The 26,883-nt window shown below is 44.8% G+C and overlaps 1 protein-coding gene across 3 annotated transcripts in view; it reads left to right on the forward strand.

The window, feature by feature from the left end:
* Positions 1-26,883, forward strand: part of nrp1a (neuropilin 1a) — a 223,176-nt gene that overhangs the window by 160,609 nt on the left and 35,684 nt on the right. For 2 of the 3 annotated variants that reach the window (XM_078233256.1, XM_078233263.1), the window contains exons 10-13: positions 6,047-6,378; positions 8,549-8,693; positions 14,186-14,278; positions 17,030-17,089. In XM_078233256.1, the coding sequence (XP_078089382.1) occupies positions 6,047-6,378; positions 8,549-8,693; positions 14,186-14,278; positions 17,030-17,089 (630 nt within the window). The remainder of the gene's footprint in view (positions 1-6,046; positions 6,379-8,548; positions 8,694-14,185; positions 14,279-17,029; positions 17,090-26,883) is intronic. The other variant, XM_078233272.1, reaches the window with a different exon arrangement.

Consider the following 26,883-nt stretch of genomic DNA (forward strand, 5'->3'; position numbering starts at 1 on the left):
CCAAAAAATACTTCACTAATCCTGAGATTAGTGATATAAATGCAATCTGTTTCTATCTTAGGTTACAGATTTGAATCCAGCCTGGCCTGTTGGCTTGGAAATCTACCCCCTCTGCCAGATGTACATGTGTCATGTGTCTAAGACGTGCCAATGAAGCTAAATCTGACAGTTTCACCAAAGCTGAGAGGAGCTTAAATAATTTTTTTTAAAATCTGTAACTTAAAAAGAACTCTCGAAGTAAGCCTGAGATCGCTAAACGTACGCAAACATGAGGAGTTCCGCACATATAAAGACTCTTTGGCATTCTGGGGTGGCCTTCCTGAGTTAGTGAAAAGACTGGGGATTCTGTTGTTTCTCCGTCAGTCAATGCCAGCAGGAGAATCGTCATGACAATTCAACCCCACTGAAATTACAGGCAAGACTGGTTGTCCATGTAAATGTGGACATTCCACATTATTGGAACATGGCCATCTCAAATCAGTTCCATGGGGATGTGGCTTCACAGAAAAAAACTAAATTGGAAATGTCAAACAGGTGCTCAAAGGATGATTGATGGTGGCGGGGGGGGGGGGGGGGGGGGGGTGGTGGAACAGACATGTTTGGATGGTGAGAATTTGCCTTACAACAAGGGAAAGTGATGTAATTACTACAGCAACCTTTTAAGGGCAGGATCTTTCCAACCTTGAGAATTAGCCATTGTGTTTTGGATCTGACAGCCTCCTGAACAATACTGGATTGGAAGAGTTCTCGTTGCCACAGAATTATTACGGCGCAGAAGGAGGCCATTTGGCCCATCGTCTCTGCACCAGCTCTTCAAACAAGCATCCTGACTTAGTGTCATTCTCCTGTCTTTTCCCAGTAAATCCTGCATATTGCTTCTATTCAAGTAATCATCTAATGCCCTCTTGAGTGCCTCGACTGTACCTGCCTCCACCACACATCCAGGCAGAGCATTCCAGGCCCGAACCACTCATCATGTGAAAAAGGTTTCCCTCACATCACATTTGTTTCAATTGCAAATCACTTTAAACCTGTGACCTTTCATTCTTGATCCTTTTATGAATGCGAACTATTTCTCCCTATCTACTCTGTCCTGCCCCCTAGTGATTGTGAACACCTCCTTCACATCACCCCTTTGCCTTCATCTCTCCAAGGAGGATAGTCTCAACCTCTCCTCATAATGGAAGTTTCTCATCCCTGGAACCATTCTCATTAACCTCTTCTGCACTCTCTCCAATGTGTTCACATGCTCCCTATAGTGTGGCATCTAGATAATCCAATACACAATATTCTAGCTGAGGTCCAACTCAGCTGCTGGTTCTGCCTAACCTCATTGCTCTTGTTCTCTATGCTCCTATTAGTTAAGCCCAGAATACTATATGCTTTATTAACTGCTCTCCCCACCTGTCCTGCCACCTTTAGTGATCTTGTGTAAATGCACACCCAGCTCCCTCCGCTCCTGCAGTCCCTGAAGAATTTTGCCCCTTACTTTATACTGTCTATATTCTTCCTACCAAATGCAGTACCTCACACTTCCCTGCATCGAACTTCATCTACCCACTCCGCAAGGAGCTCGGGATTTGTCTGTCCTACCTTTCCCTTTTAAGGGAATAACCCTTGATTGTTTCTGCACCATTTCTGTTTTGAAGGTAGCCCATCGTTCAGCTACAGTTTTTCCCACCAACCTTTCGTTCCAGTCTATCTGGTCCAGCTCTGTTCTTGCCCCATTGAAGTCAGCTCTCCCCCAGTTATTTATTCTTACTCTGGTCTGCCTATTATCCTTTTCTACCATCACTCTAAACCTTATGATACAATGATCTCTGTTGCCAAAATGTTCCCCCACTGACGTTTGATCGACTTGGCCCGCTGAGGCGGGACTTCCTCCCGAGTGAGGGCAGAAGTCCCGACTCCAGTCGTTTAACATCACTGAGAGCATCGAAAGGGTGCGGGGTGCCTGACTTTCAGATGGTGGAAACCCCACCATCTGAAAACTCCTGCTCTTAAAGTTTTGCTGAGTCCAGTATTAATTACATCTCTTCCTCCTTGTTAGATAATGTCCAGTGATGTGAAGCTTGTGAAGAACATAAGAACACAAGAAATAGGAGCAGGAGTAGGCCATCTAGCCCCTCGAGCCTGTCCCCCAATCAATAAGATCATTGCTGATCTGAAGTGGATCAGTTCCACTTACCCGCCTGATCCCCATAACCCCTAATTCCCTTACCGATCAGGAATCCATCTATCCGTGATTTAAACATATTCAACGAGGTAGCCTCCACCACTTCAGTGGGCAGAGAATTTTAGATATTCACCACCCTCTGAGAGAAGAAGTTCCTCCTCAACTCTATCCTAAACTGACCCCCCTTTATTTTGAGGCTGTGCCCTCTAGTTCTAGTTTCCTTTCTAAGTGGAAAGAATCTCTCCACCTCTACCCTATCCAGCCCCTTCATTATCTTATAGGTCTCTATAAGATCCCCCCTCAGCCTTCTAAATTCCAATGAATACAAACCCAATCTGCTCAGTCTCTCCTCATAATCAACACCCCTCATCTCTGGTATCAACCTGGTGAACCTTCTCTGCACTCCCTCCAAGGCCAATATATCCTTCCGCAAATAAGGGGACCAATACTGCACACAGTATTCCAGCTGCGGCCTCACCAATGCCCTGTACAGATGCAGCAAGACATCTCTGCTTTTATACTCTATCCCCCTTGCGATATAGGGCAACATCCCATTTGCCTCCTTGATCACCTGTTGCACCTGCAGACTGGGTTTTTGCGTCTCATGCACAAGGACCCCCAGGTCCCTCTGCACAGCAGCATGTTGTAATTTCTTTCCATTTAGATAATAATCCAATTTGCTATTATTTCTTCCAAAGTGAATAACCTCGCATTTGTTAACGTTGTACTCCATCTGCCAGATCCTCGCCCACTCACTCAGCCTGTCCAAATCTCTCTGCAGACCTTCTACGCCCTCCACACGATTCACTTTTCCACTTATCTTTGTGTCATCTGCAAACTTTGTTACCCTACACTCAGTCCCCTCCTCCAGATCGTCTATATAAATGGTAAATAGTTGAGGCTCCAGTACCGATCCCTGCGGCACGCCACTAGTTACCATCTGCCAACCAGAAAGGCACCCATTTATTCCGACTCTCTGCTTCCTGTCGGATAGCCAATCCCCAGGTTGGCTTCTCAGAATACTCAGAATACAGAAGAATACTCTTCTGAGAAGCAGCTTACACAGGACCCCATTAAAGCTTATACTCAAGCATGTAACAAGTGTCCCTCGTTTTTACATTGTTCTATCTGAGTTGCTATTGGTGGTCTCTCTTTACTACAGCCTGTCGGTAACAGACCTCAATTAGCATTACAGCACATTTGAGTGAATTTGAGACATAACACGATACATAATTATCTGAATATACATATAGAGACCTAGATACAGTTGACTCATAACGTACTACCATTTATATTACAAAGCTCCAACCTGATTAATCCTTTAAACAGCTCCAGATATAAATGTGGCGAGGTCTTATGGCACAGTGAGAGTGTCCTTCCCTCTGAGTCAGAAGCTGCAGATTCAAGTAGTGCCCCTCAAGCCATAAGCCTCTGGCGACAGACTGGCAACTGTTCCTGGAATTATTAGCTATGGAAACAGATGAAAGTCAGCCTTAGTGCCCCACTAGGTGCGGGAAGAGAATAGAAGATGTAAATGTACCTTTCTCATAATGAAATGTTGCCATTGAAATAAAAAAACCAAAACATACTAGAAATACCTAGCAGACCTGGCAGCATCAGTGAAGAAAGAAATTCAGAGTTAATGCTTTGAGTTGTATTTGACTCTTGCAGAAATGGGATGGGTTTAATGCTGTTGAAAGGGAGAGAAAAAGGAAGAATAAAAGCGAAGATAGAGGGTGAGTGAGAGAGCAATGGTAATGGTTGCTGTAAAGAAACAAAAGATGGGATATTCTTCGCGGCCTCCACATGTGACATGTTTGCGAGGGCAGGGCCACTCGCCATTGGTCTGTAGGGTATGTTTCATTTGATTTGATTTGATTTATTATTGTCACATGTATTGGGATACAGTGAAAAGTATTGTTTCTTGCACACAAGCATACCGTACATAGAGTACATATGAGAAAATGAAAGGGGAGGGTGCGGAATATAATGTTACAGTCATAGCTAGGGTGTAGAGAAAGTTCAGCGTAATATAAGGTAGGTCCACTCAGAAGTCTGACGGCAGCAGGGAAGAAGCTGTTCTTGAGTCGGTTGGTACGTGATGTCAGACTTTTGTAACTTTTTCCCAATGAAAGAAGGTGGAAGAGAGAATGTCCGGGGTGCGTGGGGTCATTGATTATGCTGGCTGCTTTGCCGAGGCAGCGGGAAGTGTAGACAGAGTCAATGGATGGGTGGCTGGTTTGCGTGATGGATTGGGCTATGTTCACGACCCTTTGTAGTTTCTTGCGGTCTTGGTCAGAGGAAGAGCCATACCAAGCTGTGATACAACCGGAAAGGATGCTTTCTCTGTAAAAGTTGGTATGTTCTGATCATGCCACTGTCAACAGGGTTTCCCGTTGTTTGCGCCCTCTGCCACTGGGGACTCCACGGCAGGTTCGCTTTCGATGGGACTGGCAAATACTACCCAAAGTATTTGTCCAGAGTGAGTGTGGATGACAGAATAATCTGCAGCTCCATCTGAAAGCGGAAACATGAGTTTGTGGTCTGTCACTGTTGAGCTTAATGTTCAGTCTAGAAGGCTGTGTACAATACTTAATCAGAAGACAAGGTGTTGTTCCCCCAGATGGTGTTGAGCTTCACCGCAGCAGGTGGAGGGCAGGTGAGAGCAAGGTGGTGAATTCAAATGGCAAGCAATCGGAAACCTGGGATCATGCTTGTGGAATGAACGGGGGTGTTATGTAAAGCAGTCACCCAGTCTGTGTTTAGTCTCACCAATGTCAAGAAGACCCCATGGTGAGCTGAGCAGTGAACTCAATAGACGGAATTGAAAGAAATGCAGGTAAATTGCTGCTTCGCCTGGAAGGAGTGTTTGGAGCCTCGAACAACTGGGAAAGTTTTTTAAAGTTTAAAAAGTTTGAAAGTTTATTTATTAGTGTCGCAAGTAGGCTTACATTCACACTACAATGATGTTACTGTAAAAATCCCCTAGTCGCCACCCTGTTTGGGTACACTGAGAGAGAATTTAGCACGGCCAATACACCTAATCAGCACGTCTTTCGGCATGTGGGGAGGAAACTGGAGCACCCGGAGGAAACCGTGTCACACGCAGACACGGGGAGAACATGCAGACTCCGCACAGGCAGTGACCCAAGCCGGGAATCGAACCTGGGTCCCTGGCGCTGTAGGGCAGCAGTGCTAACAACTGTGCCACCCGTGCCAACAGAGGAGGTAAAAGGGTGGCTATCACAATTGTCATCATTGGATCTTGGCCCTTCTCAAAAGAGAGCACCTCAACCTCAAAAGTTAACAGAAAGCCCCGCCGATGCTAATGAAACGTGCTGTGAAGCAGCTAATGTCTGAAAGTGAAAGCAGCAGATTGCACAAGCATGCGATCGAGCAATTACTATCTGAGAATAAAAGCACCCATCTAAGTCAAAGAATATGGCCCATGCAGCAAACCAGAACTAAAGATGAGATGCCTTGAAGAAGATCAAAATAACAGGACGTTCTTGCTGTGATTAATTTTTACCCACAACTGCATTATCGCATTTGAAGGGCTTAATACTTAGCTTTCCGACAAGTGGTGGGAAGTAATACAATGCCACAGAATTCTCCAGCTGCATGTGTCATTCTGTTACTTACCAATAAGGCTGCAGTCTGCTTCATTTCATCGAATCATAAAATCCCTACACTGCAGAAGGAGGCCATTCAGCCCATCCAGCCTGCACCGACAACAATCCCACCTCGGCTTGATTTTTCATGCTGGACGGCTACTGATAGATTATTTTTCCACGTTGTAATTAAGCACAACTTTATAATGAAATATGACCCCCCTTTCCTCTCTAACGGCCACTTATCTTTGTCCTGCAGATTATCCCTGCTCCGGAATGCTGGGAATGGTGTCCGGGCTCATCACTGATAACCAGATCACCGCCTCGACCTCCATGGACCGCTACTGGGGTCCCGAACATGCTCGGCTTCTCACCAGTCGAGCAGGCTGGGCCTTAAAACCGAGCCCCCAGTCCTATAATAACGAATGGATACAGATCGACCTGGGAGCGGAGAAAGAGGTGCGGAGCGTGATCATCCAGGGGGTGAAGCAGAGGGACAATAAAGTGTTCATGCGGAGATTCAAACTGGGCTACAGCACGAATGGATCAGACTGGAAGTTGGTGACAAATCCTGGCAGCTCGAAACCGAAGGCAAGTAGACTGTGATCACAGCCTTTAGGTGTGATGATTCCTCTTTGAAATGAAAGTAAGGCACCAGGTTCCAGCATGTGCCATCATGCTGCCACTAACATTAACATCTCAAGTGCTTTCACAGTCAGAAAGCAAGCACACATATGCAGCACTGTGCCAAGAGCCCCGGGTCACATTTGCCATGCTCTCAACATATAAAATAAGGAACACGTCCACATTAAAAATAAATTACTGTCCTTTCCTCGTCCCAGTCAGAATATGTTCATCTCAATTTTCCATGCAACAGAACACTGCTCCCACACAAAGTCAACATTTTGTCCTTGCGGATTGCACTTAAAATGCAAAGTGCCTCTTTGTTTGGCAAAACGGAAGACGCCATACCAATTAGAATGCAAAGATTCCCTTCATGAAAGAGCATCTGGAGAATCTTTGTTTGGGGAAACAGGAACACTCCATATCCGTCTCATCAAGGATAAATCGTACAATGGTGCATTTCAATAAAATTTGCATTCACGTATCACATATTCAAAAAGATGCTTCCAAACATGTTACTCATGGAAAAACCATTCTTTTTCTTTCTTTTTATTTATTAGTGTCACAAGTTGGCTTACATTAACACTGCAGTGAAGTTACTGTGAAAAGCCCCTAGTCGCCACATTCCAGCACCTGTTCGGGTAAACTGAGGGAGAATTTAGCATGGCCAATACACCTAACCCGCACATCTTTCGGACTGTGGGAGGAAACCAGAGTACCCGGAGGAAACCCACGCAGACACGGGGAGAACATGCAGACTCTGCACAGACAGTGACCCAAGCCGGGAATCGAACCCGGGTCCCTGGCGCTGTGAGGCAGCAGTGCTAACCACTGTGACACCATGCCGCCCACATGCCATCATGAAGCCATCAGTGTTGAGTGGGACCTGGAGTTATTTGGTCGGGAATCAGTGTGATTTCCTTAGTTTTACACGTGTGGCCAGTTCTCACCGTTTTGTAGCTCAACTCTTGCACGTGACTCCAGCAGTTGCCGATGGGTATGACATTTCCGTCACCACGATATAAATAAAGACTAGGAAAAACCTGAGAAAATAACACTGATGCGCGATTAATTCACTCGGGAGGCTAGGACGTACCCGGGAATAAAGGCTTTTATTCACAACAAGAATAGAGCATACTGCTTAACAATACTATCCCAGACTAAGGGCCACTAGGAAGTAGCAGTGACCTTTATACTCCTGTAAGAAGGCAGAGCCAAACGGAGTGTACCACAGAACAATGCTAACAGGTGGAACACCCCAACCCTAACCCCAACAGTAACAAGAGTAACATATGTACAAGTACCCATAGTGATAACCATCTATGGTTCAATACCCATAGTGGTAACCATCTATGGTTCACCACAAACACTAAAGGAAGCAGTGTAGAAAAATGATTGCAGGTTAGCATCTAAATTTGAGTCAGAAATTGCAGTCTCTATCCCATCTGGAAATGCAATCAAATAATGCCAATTTCAACAAAATATATATGATATTGTAAATGCCCAGTGTGATTACTTACCAAATTCATAGTGATGCGGAAATAGCTCATTGTCTGATTTTTTAATGACAATTTAATAAATCATCCAAAGTCACCATAAATAGGGATCGAAATTGGTATGCATTGTGTCATGTTTTTGGGCATAAGGCAGGCATAAAACATAGCAATTCAGTGGGATTGTCTGTGTTTCCCTTCTAAATTGGTGGCAACCATTTTTAGATTTGAATTTTTAAGTGAAATCTTTGGCAACACTTTTGCTGACTTGCAGCTGTTGTTAAGAAATAAGATGTGAAGAATTTGCCTTTGATGTATGGCTTTTCCACCCCATGTCCGTACTCACTTCACAATTTTCTGTTGGATTTTTGTCGAAAAGTCCAATGTTCGGATCGCGCAAGATTTACTGAATAATGTCAGCATCTGTTGTACATAATTCCAGGATTATGTTCAGACTGTCAACTTTTGAAAATTGGGAGCAATATTGTAATTACCAATGCTGCTAAGTTATGAAAATGTAATGCAGATAATGCAGATGTAGCTCATTATATTTTCATTTGAGAAATGAGCATATTTTGTCTCTGGTGTGCATTTCTGTTAATGGATTCGACTGATGTCTGAGAACTCTTTTCCGTATCGTCTAGACATTTGAAGGAAATACCAACTATGATACGCCAGAAATTCGGAAATTTGATCCATTGTTAACAAGATACGTTCGTATCTACCCGGAGCGAGCGTCGGCGGCCGGGTTAGGATTACGTATGGAGCTGCTGGGCTGTGAGATTGAAGGTACAGGGAATTTTAAAATGCTCCGTGGCTTCATTGTAGAGTGTATCCATCAGCAGGAATTGCCCCTGGGGGTGGACTGGGGGATTGAAACAAGATGAAACACTTGAAATCGAAAGTTCCACTCACTGTTAAATCTTCATTTACTTTTCTTGTGTGTCAGTAAAGGGCTGAAGGATTGTAATTTACCTTCGACAGGGCAGGTGCTCCACTGGTCATCGGAAAGTTTGCCTGGAGGTCATATATTTCAGTAGACATATTTTAGTGGTTACAATATTGTTGTGCAGGCATCTGTATAAATCTTATAAATAGATTAGAGGATATTTGAAAAGCAATATCTGACATACATGTCGCTTTCTGGTCTTATTAAAGAACAAAGAAAAGTACAGCACAGGAACAGGTCCTTCGGCCCTCCAAGACTGTGCCAATCATAATGCCCTAACTAAACTAAAAAGAAAACTTTCTGCCCTTACTCGGTGCGTATCTCTCTATTCCCTCCCTATTCATGTACCCATCCAGATGCCTCTTAAACGTCGCTAATGTGCCTGCTTCCACCACCACCTCTGGCAGCGCGTTCCAGGCACCCACCCCTCTCTGTGTGACAAACCTCTCCCAAACTTTCCCCCACTCACCTTGATCCTGTGCCCCCTTGTAATTGACACTTCCACCCTAATATTAGAATAATTCACAACAACGAGACAACTTCAGCAGCAGGAGATGTCAGCCGGAATTCTCCAGCCTCTCCCGCAGCTGGGATTTCCTGGTCCCGCTGCAGCGAATGGAGTATTCCGTTCTCGCTAGAAATGATGGCGGGGCGAATGAGATCAGAGAATCCTAGCTGTAATTTATCAAACATTGACTAAAATATGTTTGTATATCAACAGTGAAGAAAAACATTCACCAGTTCCTTTGTGAGTCACCTCACTTAACACAGAAGCTTGCACTTACCGCAATATTATGTCACAAAAATATTCATTCATTTGTATGGAATTCTCGTGGACACAATTCTAGCAGCGCTAATATGTTCAAAAACATTGGGTTGATGCCTTCATTATAATAGCATTTATATGCTAATTGATAAATTGTGATATTACCCCACTGGACTGTACACTGTCAATGGGTACAGTCATAAAAAGGTTTTCGTAACTCACAAAGCTGGCTAAATGAACCTATGTTTCTAAAGATATCAGCAGAGATACCCAAAACATATCAGTGATTATCTTATGTCCTTTGCTTCATTCCCCATAATTAAGTAACAAATATGAATTCTATTCATTCACATTCAAGATTAGATATGATGCTGCCCATTCATTCTTCTGGTAAATAATAAAGCAAATCAGTCGTCATAGTTCACAAAGGATCATGAGGATCTAATGATCTTGTATTATGCCCTCATTACACTTGACCATTCAGTAAAAACTATACTTCACTGTTTATTTATAAAGCTTTCGTAATTCTGAAAATCTCTATTAGTTCTCCTTTAACCTTCTCTGCATAACTACAACCTTTCTTTGTAACTATTTTGATTGAATTGCTTTATTATTGTCACATGTATTGGGATACAGTGGAAAGTATTGTTTCATGGACTATACAGACAAAGCATACCGTACATAGAGTACAAAGGGGAGAAGGAAAGGAGAGAGTGCAGAATATAGTTTTGCAGTTACAGGTAGGGTGAGGAAAAAGATCAGCTTAATGTGTGATAGGACCATTCAAAAGTCTGATGGCAGCAGGTAAGAAGCTGTTCTTGAGTCGGTTGATACGTGTTAACCTTAGCGTCATAGTTGCATTCTCACCTCTGAGTCATGGAATCATAGAATCCCTACAGTGCAGAAGGAGGCCATTTGGCCCATCGAGTCTGCACCGACCACAATCCCACCCAGGCCCTGTTCCCATAAGACTACATATTTCCCCTGCTAATCCCCCTGACACTAGGGTCAATTTATCATGGCCAATCAACCTAACCCGCACATCTTTGGAGTATGGGAGGAAACCAGAGCACCCGGAGGAAACCCACTCAGGCACAGGGAGAACGTGCAAACTCCACATAGAGGAGGCCGGAATTGAACCCAGGTCCCTGGCGCTGTGAGGCAGCAGTGCCAACCGCTGTGTCAACGTGCCGCTTCAAAAGACTGTAGCTTCAAAGTCCCACTCTGATGACAGGAACAAAGAATATTAGGCTGACAATAATTCAGTGCAGTACTGGAGGACTGGTGTACTGTCTGAGGTGCAGGCTTTTGAATGGGATGTTAAACTAAGGCCCTCTTGTGTAGGTCTAAATGATTATATTGCACGATTCAGAGAAGAGCAGGGACCATCTCCCAGTGGCATGGCCAATATTCATCCCTCAGCGAACATCAGTTCATTCATTTCACAAATTGGCTGCTGCATTTCCGACACTGCGACTGTGACAACACTTCAGAAGTCCATATTTGGTTATAAAGCACTTTGGAATTTCCTGAGGTCACAAACAGCTTGATGTGTTCTTCATTTCTTTTGCTTTTTATACTCTAATTCTTGGTATTATTCTCGTGAATAGTCAGTGTAGCATTGTGTGTGCATCTAAATGAGGAGGTCTGTGCAATCCCAGCTATATAACGTGTCACTGGACTGTTTAACTAAATTGTACTTGCACGTTTCCATTCGTAGTAAAAGCAGGAATGTAAAATATACAAACAAAATCCCCAGTCGAGCACATTGAAATGTCAGTGTTGAGTCAGTGCAAGACAGAGATCTGCAACCCACAAGCATCCAAATGTTTCCAGATGTTTGGAGATTCGAATATATGATGCAGGCACGCTACCAAATGCGATTATATGCCATCCTTTGCAAGGGGAATGGGAGTGGAGGGGGGCACAGGATTTGTAGCAGTGCTGATACTGAGTCACCCAGTGCCGTTCTAAGGGACTGGTTTAAACCAGTCTGCGCTCATCATGGTGTTTAAGATTTGAACCTCCCAACATTAATCTTATCAGCAACTCTAATCAGCCGATCAATTAGATTGGAGTTCCCGGAGTGTCCACACTGCCGGTAGAAATCAACCCAAAAGTAAAGTTGAACTCAGGTACTGTTATTCCAGCTGTCAGCACCTCATGACTCATGAAAACGCTGTGCGATGTGATGAGAAAACAATAAAAGTAGGTCAGGTGCACGGCAGCTGAGTGTTCTGCGTCTTTTCCACGAATATTTTGAGAGATCAGTGCAGCCACATTAATTGATGGTTTAACACCATCGATGCAGTACTGTGGCAAATTTTCACCCATAGATTCCACATTTCAAATCCCATCTGGTATCAGAACACACCCCTCCGTGAGGAACTTTCTTACAACCATTCTCACTCCGCCCGAGCTGTGCATTGCTGGAATAATTGTGTAATTCAAACCACTTGAGGATCCTTTCCTTTGGAGACTTACTCGAGTGAGACGGTGTCAGGGAGTTTTAGTTGCAACATGTTCCGTTGGGGAAAGTAGTGTGACTGTCATCCAGGCACAGTTCGTTGGCCTATTTAATGAGCATATTAACACCGGCAATTAGGAAAACATTAAACAGTAAAATAACAGTATGATATCAATGCATTTACTCTATCTCTTTACCATATGGTTCATTCCGCGAAAACCTTATCCACAGTGAGTCATGTTGACATATTTCTGATATTTCAGCAGGCAGGTATAATTTAACCCTCAACAATCAAAGCTGTCTGCACAGTCTATTATACCCCCTCTAAACAAGTTCTCAAGTGTGAAATGTTGTTCGGTGCTGCTTCCTAACAAGTGGCACATGGTACATTTACATTCAGCAAAGCAATGACTACCTCAGACCGAATGGCTTTCAGAGCTGGAAACGAATGCACACCCAAGGTATTTGCTGAAAGCTCAAGTCCAAATAGGAATGACCACCCTCATTGTACCCATGATTAGAAAATCCCATTGGAGGCTGCACTGATGGCACAGTGGGTTTATCCATTGAGTAGTTGAACCTTGCAGACTTGGGAGGTCCCAGATATGATCCCTGGTTGATGGTGGGTCAGCTGATCGCAGCCAGGTGGGAGTGAAAAGCTTCAATTCAAATAAAGGAAAGAACTTGTATTTATATCACACTTTTCACAACCGCAGAGCATCCTAAAGTGCTTTATTTAGAATCATAGAATCCCTACAGTGCAGAAGGAGGCATTTGGCCCATTGAGCCTCCACTGATACCAATCCCACCCAGGCCCTATCCCCATAACACCTGCTAGTCCCCCTGACACTAAGGGGCAATTTAGCATGGTCAATCCACCTAACCCGCACTTCTTTAGACTGTGGGAGGAAACCAGAACACCCGGAGGAAACCCACGCAGACACGGGGAGAAAATGCAAACTGCATGCAGATAGTCACCCAAGCTGGGAATCAAACTCGGGTCCCTGACGCTGTGAGGCAGCAGTGCTAACCACTGTGCCTGCCCCAATTAGTTGTTGTAATGTAGGAAGTGTGGCAGCCAATCTTTACACAGCAAGCTGCCACTAACAGCAATGTGGCAAGGACCAGATAATTTGCTTATTTAGTTATGTTAGTTGACGGATATGTTTTGCCCAGGACACCTTGGGTAACACTCCTGCCCTTCGGTGGGCGACACGGTGGCGCAGTAGTTAGCACTATTGCCTCACAGCACCAGGGACCCGGGTTCGATTCCAGCCTCGGGTCACTGTCTGTGTGGAGTTTGCACATTCTCCCCGTGTCGGCGTGGGTTTCCTCCGGGTGCTCCAGTTTCCTCCCACACTCTAAAGATGAGCGGGTTGGGTGAACTGGCCATGCTAAATTGTCCCTTAGTGTCTCGGAAATTAGTCGGGTAAATATGTGGGAATAGGGCATGGCTGGGATTGTTGTCAGTGCTGGCTCAATGGGTTGAATGGCCTCCTTCTGCACTGCAGGGATTCTATTCTATGATTCTTTGGAATGGTAAAATGGGAACTTTTATGTCTGTTGAGGAAGCAGATGGGGCCTCGGTTTAATGTCTCACCTGAAAGAGGAGACCACCAGCAGTTCGACACTCACTCAGTACAGTACCGCACTGGACTGGGAGCCTTCTTGTGCTCACATCTCTGGGAGCGGGACACAAACCCATGACTCTGACTGAGAGGCAAGGATGTGACTACTCAGCCGCTGCTTGCTCTGTTATTTTAGCGCCTCTGCATTAAGAAAGTAAATCACAGTTCCTCGCTTGATGTGGGCATTGGTAAGCAGAAGACAGGGTTCGGTGGTAATGCCCCATAGCTCCTGTTGGAGTAGCCTGCCAGCACTTACCCTGAAGACTCACACATAAATAAATGCTGCCTTAGGCGAGGTGAAACTGTAATCCTGCCCTTCAGAAGAGGCGGAAAGGGAAAAGCAAATGTTGAAAATGCTCAAGGTTGTCTTAGTTGATAATTAAAATGGTCTATGCATAATGTATGCTTTTAGAGACAGCAGAAGCATTGCAAGTGTTGCAAATTCTCATTCTTTTTGTTTTCCGATTCCAGTCCCCACATCCCCTCCCACCTTGGATTCAGATGAATGTGACGAGGAGTTTGGAAACTGCCACAGCGGAACAGGTGATGGCCTCGACTTTACAGGTGCATAAATCCTTCTAACACCACAACTGTAACCTTTCTCACTTGCTTCCTGTGTTCTCTGCTGTTAATGAGCCAAAAATCACTAAAACGCACGTCTGTCATCCAACTAATAAACAGCTTATCCTTACAAATCTGTTGCTATCAACACCTCCCTTCCACTAATTGGGACTAATCCTTTCGTGCTCGTTCTTCCATATTAGGAACTGCAGCACCACTTCAGAAGAATAAATAAACAAGCAATAAACCGACAGAGACGCATTTGGTACAGGGTTACAATCAATGTATGGCTCGAATTATGAATGCTTCGTGGAAACCTGCATTTCTGAATGAGCCCAAATTCCATTTGGAGTTTTGTCTCAGATCATCATAGAATCATCATAGAATCCTAACATTGTAGGAAGAGGCCACTCAGCCCATCGAGCTTGCACCAACAACAATCCCACCCAAGCCCTATCCCCGTAACCCCATGTATCTTCCCTCCTAATCCCCCTGAGGGCAATTTAGCACAGCAAATCAACCTAGCCTGCACATCTTTGAACTGTGGGAGGAAACCAGAGCACCCGGAGGAAACCCACGCAGACACGGGGAGAACGTGCAGACTCCGCGCAGACAGTGACCCGAGGCCAGAATTGACCCGGGTCCCTGGCCGTATGAGGCAACAGTGCTAACCACTGTGGCACCGTGCTGCACAGATCTCTGTCCTAAAGCAACATGGTCAGGCTCCTGGGGGAGAATTCTTACTGTTGGACCTGCTTGGTTGTCCCTGCACACTGGGGAATTTTAACTCCACCCCGTGCGTTTGCCACCTGATCAGGAACCTTGATTTACAGTTAGGCAGCAAACAATCCCGCCCACATCAAATCTCACCTACATCTCCCATGCTAACATTTGGTTCCCCACTCCTTCCGCCGCACTCCGCCCTTTTCAAAATTCCCCATGCCACATCAAAGGCAAGCTATCAGCTTCTTTAAAACTCAGTGTGTGTGGAGCAATCCCCTCCCTAACTTGCACTGATGTCTGCAATGTTCACTGGTGGACTGCAGCAGTTGAAGAAGGCGGCCCTCCCTCACCTTCTCAAGGGCATCAGGGGATGGGCGACAAATGCTCTTCTTTCCACCGCCACTCACATCCCCGTGAAAAGAATTTTTTTAAACCTCAGTTTGGACCGTGAAGCTTGATTAACTCTGACAAGATGTGGAGATGCCGGTGTTGGACTGGGGCGGGCACAGTAAGAAGTCTCACAACACCAGGTTAAAGTCCAACAGGTTTATTTGGAATCACGAGCGCTGTTCCTTCATCGGGTGAGTCACTCATCACAGAGTCACCTGATGAAGGAGCAGCGCTCCGAAAGCTCCTGATTCCAAATAAACCTGTTAGACTTTAACCTGGTGTTGTGAGACTGCTTACTGTAACTCTGACAAGACAGTTCGTCCTTTATTTATATCCTGGTTTGTACTTCCAGCAAGAATCAGTGTCAGTTTTGTGAGACCTCTGACCTGTCTTTGTCCCAGTTGTGTCAGACTGCGCCCTGTTTTTATGCCCCTCAACATACAGGACAACAGTTGCAGGTTGTCTGTGTTAGCATGTCCGTCAGGTACGAGCAGATCTTGAAGAAAAGATGAGGGCTTGTGGATAACAATCAGGAGTGGGAACGCTGACTGATTTGATTTTTCTCTCCTCCAGTTATGGCTCTGGGTCTACGACCTGTGCAATGGACACCTTTCTCGTTGATATCCAAGAGCTTTTTATTTAACAGCGTCCTTGCTGCTGGGCAAAGAAATCTGTCCTCATCTGTGAAATGCAGACTGACAGAAGCTGGGGTGGATTTCTTGCTTTATTCTTCAGTGCTGCAATTTTGAAGGTATCATTTTTGCCGGCGGGGTTGGTGGTAATCCGGCAGCCGACAGCGGTGCTGTGTGGCGGCAGGACCAACTCATTGGAGCCGCTTGTGGTGTTATTGCCACAGGTTTACAAATCTCCAGTGAGCTGCCGAGCAATTCTATGGTCAATATTCACATTACGGGAATACATTCCGGCAATTTACTGTTTTGTTCTAGAAGCCTCAGAACTTTAAAAATAACGTTCTAACAAAAGGTAGAGAAACAAAGGGGCTTTTTTAAAGTTCTTCAGCGAGATCATTGATATTTGAAGGAAATCGCAGCCTCTGAGAAGCTGCCATTTTGTATCATGTGCAAATAACTGGGTGACATTTTGCCTCCAATATGAGTAATGTCATTGTTTTGTAATGTACATATGCAGAACATTGGAATTACCTTATCATCCTACTTTGGATTCAAATAAACATTAAACAGCCAGGAAAGGTTTTAAAGGCTTTCCCTTTTTAGTTGTTGATCGTCTTACCTAACACAATATGATAAATCATGCCGATGTGAGTTGTAAAAAATATTCAATTTTTACTCCCAAAAAGAATCCCCCTCCATCCTCCCCCATTTAATTATTCCCCTACCCTGTTTCGTAAATCTATATTCCGTCTGTTCAGTCAGTCTATATATGAGACTAGTCCATCAAATTAGATGGAGATATTGAATCGTGAACTAATATTAGAATGGATAGTGCAAGTACTCAGAATTCATTTCCATGGCGATCCTTAATTTGCACTAACAGGACAGCCATGATTGGCGTTGTATGCTCATTAGAATCAGGTACGACAGATTGGAGGTGCTAAGCCATGGTCCCAAACCCCATATGCATTCTCTCCGACTGATTTCTGACCTTATTCCTGTTCCGCAGGTGGTAACATTGCTCCAAGGACAGAGGAACCAACGTTACCTGAAATACCGGGGTTCCCAGGTATGGAGCATGTCTGCTTAAAGTTTAAGTGCTTTACAATAGGCGGGTGGTGGGGGGGGCAGAGGTTTCGGCATCTTCTTAGATACAAATATTAAGAGGATGGTGTTTTGAAGGATATGATAACAAATTGAGAAGGGCACAGCAGAAACACTAGGCTCCAAAAATATCCCGTGGGACTGAAGGAAGATTTATTAGATATTGCAGAATCACGACAGATCTGCTGAGAGATAAAATCTTCAGAATTTGGTGGTCGAATTTCCTGCTCTGCTATTGATTTGATTTGATTTATTATTATTGTCACATGTATTAACATACAGTGAAAAGTATTGTTTCTTGCGCGCTATACAGACAAAGCATACCGTTCATAGAGAAGGAAAGGAGAGAGTGCAGAATGTAGTGTTGCAGTCTTAGCTAGGGTGTAGAGAAAGATCAACTTAGTGCGAGGTAGGTCCATTCAAAAGTCTGATGGCAGCAGGGAAGGAGCTGTTCTCGAGTCGGTTGGTACGTGACCTCAGACTTTTTCCTGACGGAAGAAGGTGAAAGAGAAAATGTCCGGGGTGTCCTTAATTATGCTGGTTGTTTTGCCAAGGCAGCGGGAAGTGAACTCACCAGAGATTTGGCAGAGACCAGGTCTGCAAGTGTGAACAGAGATTCCACCGCACTTCAGTAGCGGTTCCAACAATGGAGCAGGAATGACCCCAGGAAAAGATATTCCCTGGTGCAAGGGTCAACTCTTTCAGCTATGGGCAATCAGTGTCCACATCCAACACCCGCAGGGTAGGTACAGTGTGGGTCAAAGGCTGAGAAAAGATCTCCTTGCCCTGCCCCAGCAATGAACTTAACTTAACTTCGACCTCTGGGAAGTAATCCCCACAGGACTAAGTTGGCGATTCCCTTTCACAGATCTATTTATAGTCATAGGAAGGAGCAGAAGACCTGAAGAGCTCTGCTGGTAGAATAACGAGATTCATGTTACTATGGTAACAGATTCAACTCCAGTCGGAAACTCAAACTTGCTATTAAAATATTATACGACTTTCACGTGTCCTTAGCCAGGCTTCCAGGAAGAGAAATTATGGAAAACTAAATCTTTGCTGTTCTTACTGCATGGGAGCACATGTCTTGTTTGTCAGTGTGTGGGAATGTCACTCTCCCTGAAAGCTGTCGATTGACACATTTACATCCATGTGATATGTGGACTTTAAGTCACGTTGGCGCAACCAGATAAACAGATAATGCATTGAATTCAATCTTTACAATAATTTCACGTAGTGTTGGTCTGGCTGATTTATCTGATATCTACATGCGGAAACATTTCTGAACATATCCAAAATCAGTGGCTGCCGAACAGTCTATTGTTAATTTGCTGTTTAGCAAAGTTCGGCTATTTCCCGTACGTCTGGCTCACCTGTGAACCTCAGGGCGGTGAAAAAGCCAGTGAACCGTTTGCCAGTGCGTCAGGCTGTTGTTGCTGAGTGTTAATGAAGTAGGAAGGGTGTCTCACAGAATAAAGAGAAATACAATTAAGGTGGCACGGTGGCACAGTGGTTCGCACTGCTGCCTCACAGCACCAGGGACCCGGGTTCAATCCTGGCCTTGGGTCACTGTCTGTGTGGAGTTTGCACATTCTCCCCGTGTCTGCGTGGGTTTCCTCTGGGTGCTCCGGTTTCCTCCCACAGCGCAAAAAACCTGCGGGATAGGTTGATTGGCCATGCTCAATTGACCCTAGTGTCAGGGGGATTAGCAGGGTAAATATGTGGAATTACGGGAATAGGGTCTGGGTGGGATTGTGGTCGGTGCAAACTTGATGGGCCAAATGGCCTCCTTCTGCACTGTAGGGATTCTATGTTGTGTGATTCAAAAAACAGGATCTTGCATTTGCAGGGAATGCTAATAAAGCTGTTGTGAGCTTAAACATTTCTCCCTATTTTTGTACACACTTTGAAGTTCTTAAAGACACTGCAGTGATCATTAGTCCTTTGGTGCGGAGTATTATTATTCCAACAAAATGGATTTCTGTGCCTTTAATTATGACCTTGCTCGGGCGAGGCACGTAAAATCCCGCCCAAGGCCAACGGAGAATTCCGTTCTGCAGCCTCGGGGCGGGCGAGGTGGTAAAATTCCAGCCATTGAATTTAAATGGGGGCAGTGCTCCCTTAGCTGCTGCATGATGGCTTTGTGCTGCACTCGCACCACTAGTCAGCAGCGCAGTGACCTCACGCAGCCAGTGCAAGCCCAGAGTAAGCCTGTTGGATTATTTATGGCCCCTGCCTAGAAAGATTCAATTTTTAAAAAGCACACAAGTCTTCCCAACTGCAGATTCTGAGTGAATCTGACCTTTTTGACTGTGGGTAGCTGCCAGCTGGGTACAGCTTGTGTGCCAGCAATCCACAGCACTGTTGTGACCCAACAAGTTGACAGCCAGGCTAATAGCATTCACCGCAGCAGCTTCTGGTGAGAGGAAGTTACGCGATTGAAGGAAATAAAGAAGCTGCTGCCCAAGGTGAAGTGTTCCACTTCTGGCTTTGCAAAAACAGCAACAGCCACAAGACCTGATGGACTCCATCTGAGAGTCTTAAAAGAAGCAGATGCTGAGATATTAGATGTATTGTTTTAATTTTCCAAAATTCTCCTAGATTATGGAAAGCTCAGATTTTGGAAAATAGTGAGTGTAACTCCTCTAGTCAAGAAAGGAGGGAAGACAGAAATAGGGAAACTACGGGCCGGTTAGCTTAACATTTGTCACAGGGAAAATGCTGGAATCTTTTTTTAAGGAGGTCATTGCAGGGCACATTGAAAATATTAACCAGAAGGACGTGGAGGCTTTGGAGAGAGTACAGAGGAGGTTTACCAGGATGTTGCCTGGCATGGAGGGGCTTGGTTATGAGGAGAGATTGGGGAAACTGGGGTTGTTCTCCTTGGAAAGACGGAGGATGAGGGGAGACTTAATAGAGGTGTATAAAATTATGAAAGGCATAGATAGGGTGAACGGTGGGAAGCTTTTCCCCGGGTCGGTGGTGACGTTCACGAGGGGTCATAGGTTCAAGGTGAAGGGGGGGAGGTTTAACACAGATATCAGAAGGACATATTTTCCACAGAGGGTCGTGGGGGCCTGGAATATGTTGCCGGGCAAGGTGGTGGAGGCGGACACACTGGGAACGTTTAAGACTTATCTAGACAGCTATATGAACGGAGTGGGAATGGAGGGATACAAAAGAGTGGTCTAGTTTGGACCAGGGAGCGGCGCGGGCTAATTGTTCTTTGTTTCTCGTTTCAAGGCTTCATTCTATGATCATCTTGCTGGTGCCAGTACAGAGCGAGACTGCGGATAGTTGGGAACCTGTCTCGGGGGCAGGGAATTCAGATGGTGTTCGTAAAGCAGAAGTGGAAATGAATAGGGTTGGGAAGCATTTTCTGATCAGGGCCAGTGTGATCTCCTGGACTCGTATCGATCGCCTCAGGGGGTTGGAGAGGAATTTCCCAGATTTTTTTTCCCCATATTGGCCCTGGGGTTTTCACTCTGGGTTTTCGCCTCTCCCTGGAGATCACATGGTCTGGAATGGGGGGGTGGGGGTGAGTTAATAGATTGTGATGAACAAAGCATCGTAGCTGTGAGGGACAGCTCGGTGGATAGGATATTAGGATGTAGATAGGCTGGAAAATTGGGCGGGGATCCTGGATTCAGGATTCAATCCTGGACCGGGGAGCGGCGCGGGCTTGGAGGGCCGAAGGGCCTGTTCCTGTGCTGTATTGTTCTTTGTTCTTTGTTCAATCAGACAGAGTCAACATGCCATTGTGAAAGAGACATTATGTTTGACTCATTTGTTAGAGTTCTCCGAGGAAGTACCAAGCAGGGTGACCAACACCCGGGCACCCAGGCATGGGGAATGTTTTGACTGGGAGGGGGGCATGGGAGGTGGTGGTGGTGGTGGCAGATGCTGCCAAACCTCTAAGAGTTGGGGAGGTGCTGGTGAATCAGTGGTGGGGGAAGAGGAGGGGGGGGGGGGGGGCGGTGGGGGGGAGCAACGGTGCTGGTGAACCGATAAGGGTGGGAGTGGACGCTGCGCCATCCTCATGTGGGAGGCAGGGGGTCGCAAACCTGTGGGTATGGGATGGGGGGGTGGTAGCACCATGCAACCCGCTCTGATACTGCCAGCTCATGACACCAGCACAGCCACAGATAACCCAGCGCAGTTGGTGACACTGGTATTAGACAACATGGTTAAAGAGGAACCCAGATTTGGAAATTTCAGAATTTATTTTACATCCAAAATAGTTTCTGTGGCACTTCCTGCAACCTTATTTTAATTTGAGTAACCACACAGATGATAAAGGTCTTATGTGGTTAAGCAATGTCCATGTTATGCACTGTTTCCCTAGCTTTGGGTGTAACCTTTACCCAGTTTATCCAAACTAAAGGGAGTGGCTGTGTGCAAAGTGCGTGAAATTTCACATCTTCTAAAGCTATGTATAATATCTACCACTGATTTTGCCAAATGCAGACCAGAACTGCAAGGTTCTAATACAAGTAATGCAACATTAGGATAAATTCCAAGGCAGTTGGTGCCTCAGCACGTGGCAACAAATACAATTCCAAAATATAAACCTGTCATCTCCTGAAAAGACTCAAAGCTGACCTCTGGCCTGAGGGGTATATTTTGGGCGACTCCACAGAGAGATCAGTTCTGCGAGTCCTAACACAATAAATATCTGCAAGAACTTGCATGGTCGCTTCCTAATCTGTGTGTGTTTTGACACTGTACTGTGTCATGGAACAATACACTAGCTAAGGTTTTTAAAAAAATAAATACTGCAATAGAATGATAAGCTATAAAAATACCCAGATTTAATGAATGGAACTGCCTGTACACAAAGCAAATTTGAATCATCCAAATTAAACTGCACTATGGTCATAGCAGTCAAGAACTTGCAGACATTTTCAGATCTACATTTATGGGTGGCACAGTGGTTAGCACCGCTAGCACCAGGGACCTGGGTTCAATTCTGGCCTTGGGTGACCGTCTGTTTGGAGTTTGCACGTTCTCTCCATGTCTGTGTGGGTTTCCTCTGGGTGCCTGGTTTCCTCCCACAGTTCAGGGTTGTGCAGGTTAGGTGGATTGGCCAGGCTAAATTGTCCCCTTTTGTCCAAAGATGAGTAGGTTTGGTGGATTAGTCATGGTCTTGGGAACAGGATGGGCCTGGGTAAGATGCTCCTTCGGAGAGTCAGTGCAGAGTCGATGGGCTGAATGGCCTCCATCGGCACTGTAGGGATTCTATGATTCTACATTTGATATTAATGCACATTTCTGACTCTGTGAACCACAATTAAACTGGCTACAGAGCAATACTTGGGTCGTGATTTTGTCACTGTTAGCAGTCCTGAAGTGTTAGCCTTAATGAGAAATAAATCTTACCCGAGCTGCCAATTTAAATGACTTAGCATCAGATACATTGACAATTTTTTGCCATTGAGCTGAATCACTACAACCCACCTTGTCCAATGCAACAAAGGGTTGTTGCCATTCTCCATCACACAAATGGCAGCCATCCCGAGCAATCAACAGAAAGCTTTCAGACAAATATGACTACGGACACTGTGCAGCTTCAGTAACAATACAACTCAAATGGTGAGTCTATTTCACAGAGTCCTGATCTGCCCTGCTCAAAGATGAATAATACAGTTCAGCAAACTGCAATCACAGCATGCAGGCACCAATGTTTTCAGAAGGCAACCAATTTGTTGCCGTCTCCTAGGGAGTTATGGGCTCTTGCCCTGGATAAGTGATGGGCTATAGTGAGTGTGCGTTTGTGTTGAATATCATGTGATGTCAAGAGTTGCCAGTGATGATACAGTTCAGCAGTTTGTCAGCTAAAATTGCCTGCATGACGTGAGTAAAGAAAGCTGGAGTTACTGGTGTTCCCACAACTCTGCAGTGAAAACAAGAGCAATCATCCTTCAAATGTCACTGTAACAATGGACCTATTTGAATTGCAATGTATGTAACAACCATAACACACTGATCAACACTGGAAGAGAATCAGACCCAAGTTCATCAATTCCATACAAGACTCTACAGTAGCAATATAATCTCATGGTAGAGGGTCCTTTCAGCAGCAGTCAACATAACACGATTGAATTCCACATTCAATCTGATGGAGAGAAATGTGGGTTTAAAACAAGTGTTTTAAATTTAAATAAAGACAACTATAAGGGTATGAGGACAGAGTTGGCTAAAGTGAGTTGGGAAATTAGGTTAAAGAATGGTTCAGTAGAGATGCAGTGGAAGACACTTAAGGAGATATTTCTAACACTCAACAAAGATACATTTCAGTGAGGAAGAAAGACTTTTGGGGAAGAACACACCATCAGTGGCACATCTGAAAGACGTGCTGGTTAGGTGCATTGACCCAAACAGGTGCCGGACTGTGGCGACTAGGGGAGTTTCACAGTAACTTCATTGCAGTGTAAGCCTTACTTGTGACTAACAAATAAACTTTACTTTACTTTATTAGGAATTAAAGATAGTGTTAAATTGAAAGAAAAAGCATATAATTACGCCAAGATTAGTGGCAGATCAGAAGATTGGACAGGATATATAAACCAGCAAAGAATGACCACAAAAAGAGGTGGGAGAAATTTAGAGTATGAGCGAAAGTTGGCAGGAATGACAAAAACAGAGAGTAAGAGTTTTGACAGGTATTTAAAAAGGAAAAGAGTAACTGAAATGAGCTTTGGTACTCCAGAAATCAAGTCTGGGCAATTAATAATGGATAATAAGGAAATACAGGTGTGCCTGTCTTCATTGTGGAAGACAATTTAAATGTAGTTGTTCATTGCAAGGAGAATAGAATATAAAAGTGGGGAAGCTTTGTTACAATTGTAAAGGGCACTGGTGAGACCATCTCTGAAGTACTGTAAACAATTTTGGTCTCCTTACTTAAGAAAAGACATAATTATATTAGGAGCAGTTCAGAGAATGTTCACTTAACTGATTCCTGGGATGGGAGGAATATCTTAGGAGAAAAGGTTGGACAAGTTGAACCTATATCCATTGGAGTTTAGAAGAATGAGAGGTGATCTTTTTGAAACATATAAGATGCTGAGGGGACTTGACAGAGTGGATGCTAAAAGGATGTTTTCCCTAGTGGGAGAGATAAAAATAAGGAGTCTCCCATTTAAGATGAAGATGAGGATATTTTTTTCTCTTGGAAGGTTGTTTGTCTGAGGAATTCTCTTCCCCAGAAAGCAGTGGATGCTGGGTCATTGAATATTTTTAAGGCAGAGGTAGATAGATTCTTAATTGACAAAGAGGTCAAAGTGTATAGGGAGCAGACAAGAAAGTAGAATTGAAGTGACAATGGGATCAGCCATGATCTTATCGAGTGGCGGAGCAGGGACAAGGGGCCAAATGGCCGACCTTTGCTCTTAGGTTTTATGTTTGTATGTACCTCACTATCTGGATCCCCATTCAGTTGCATTGAATAGTGTGAATATTGGTGCAGTAGATATGAAATATGAGCACTACACAAAGTTAAGTCAATTGAAGTCAAAATCCTTGGACCAATATAAGAGTGGTCTTTGGAAAACTCACATTTTCCAATATGTGTATTACTTGCCAATGTTTTCTGCAGCATCTCTTCCATGTTTTCTCTCTGTACTGAAAAGGGAAGCTCAGGGACTTAAGGGTCGAAGTTACTGACAGTTATTATTATGCAAATGCTTCATGATCTCGTACCAGATTCCTCTCTTCGCTGTATTACCAGAGGCATTAGTCAAGTAGCAGCCTTTCTAGGGGGTCACAAGTGCAGGAGAGTTACGTCACCCCAGGGCCACATGCCCGGGTACCACTGCTTTCACAAACACATAGGGTGTTTCTCGTGGCAGGTTTGGTGACAGGACAACCTTTAGTTGGGGGAGGTGCAGAGTGACAGATGGGGGCTCCACAGCCTTCCTGCAACCAACCCAATGAAGTCTGTGATAGGAAGGCCTGTGGACGGCTTACCCTCCTGCCACCATTTGAAGCCCTTAAGTGGACAATTAATACTCACTTAAAGACTCCATCCCACCGCTGTTGGCATTAACTCGCCATACGAAAACTGAAATGCAAACCTGTCTAGGGTTACCTGCGGACTTCAAGGGGGGAAGGTGGGGGTTGTCCATTGTCCATCATTCAAAAGCACGCAACGCCTGATCAAGGGATCCAGCATTGGGAATGTGAGAGAGGGCTGCAGGGGGCGGGGGGGGGGGGGGGGGGCGGTGGGAGTGTGGCTCCTGAGAGACACTCACTTTCCCTTTCTGCTGGTCCCTAAACACCCCTCCCCCTCCCCCATTACCCAACTCCCACCAGCATTCACCTGTTACCTGCATTCCTCAATGATCCTGGGCCTCAGATGGATGCATTACCAGCAACAGCCACTGCCTCCCAGTGGTGCTGCTGAGCAATGAAGAGTTAGCCTCTAATAAAAGCAAATTACTGCGGATGCTGGAAGCTGAAACCAAAAGAGAAAACACTGGAAAACCTCAGCAGGTCTGGCAGCAATGATAATGATGTACGGATGCTGCCAGACCTGCTGAGATTTTCCAGCGTTTTCTCTCTCAGTTGTCAGCCTCTGATTGTCCGGCAGCTCTTGGTGGGCGGAACTTCCAACCCCGGCGTCCTTGATTCCACATAAGGTCTGCCACTGCTCAGTTATGTGGCAGCCCTTCCTGAAAAAAGACTCCCAGCACTCCAGCCAGCAGGCTAACTCACCCATTGCATGCATCAAATTCTGCCCATGTTGTTCTGCCCCTGAATCACACTGACCTAGTGATGTTATCACTAGACTATTAATCCAGAAACCCAGCGAACATTCTGGGCACCTGGGTTCAAATCCCACCACGGCAAATGGTAGAATTTGAATTCAATAAAAGAAAATCTGGAATTAAGAATCTACTGATGACCATGAAACAATTGTCAGAAAATCCCATCTGGTTCATTAATATCTTTTAGAGAAGGAAATCTGCTGTCCTTACCTTGTCTGGCCTACATGTGACTCTAAAGCCAGAGCAATGTGGCTGACTCTGAACTGCCCTGTGAAATGGCCTAGCAAGCCATTTGATTCAAGGGCAACTAGGAATGGGCAATAAATGCTGGCTAGCCTGCGATGCCCATGTTCCAAGAATGAATGAATGAATAAAAAAACATTTATTATAGTTACTATGCTACCTGGGGACATATATCTCTGTTTAAAACAATGCTATGGGGTAATGTTAAACTAACACACACCGACCAGAAACTGTCAGGATCAGATCTCCCAGTTTTACAATCCAACTGATTTTACATTGACTCCATTGATGTAAAACAATCTCCCAAACTATCACTCACTTCCTGTCAAGTCTACATTAAATGGAAAGGCAGTATGCTTTTAGCTTTGACTAAAAAATAATGGGAGCACATTTATTTCCTGCTGATTTATCAATAAGCTTGCCATTCCTATCATTTATCTTGCCATCTTAGTCAGCAGCACTGAATTTGCTGAGTGTGTCCTCCCTTCCCTCTCAAACTGGTGGAATATTTGTTTCCAATGGTCCTGGGAGGGCAGTCAACAAAAATAGCCACTTTGTTTTTCTTTGCTCCCTCTGTGGCTTTTCCCCTCCGACACAATAAAAAAAAAAATCAATGGGAAAGTGATTAGAATGGGAGCAGGAAGGAGAGTCCCAGCAAATGATTCAGGTTCGTAAGAGAGGCAGTGGTGTAGTGGTATTATCACTGGCCTTGTAATCCAGAGACCCAGGACAAGATCCAGGGATCTGG

Source organism: Mustelus asterias, chromosome 2, assembly GCF_964213995.1.
Source record: "Mustelus asterias chromosome 2, sMusAst1.hap1.1, whole genome shotgun sequence".
NCBI classification, from domain to species: Eukaryota; Metazoa; Chordata; class Chondrichthyes; order Carcharhiniformes; family Triakidae; genus Mustelus; species Mustelus asterias.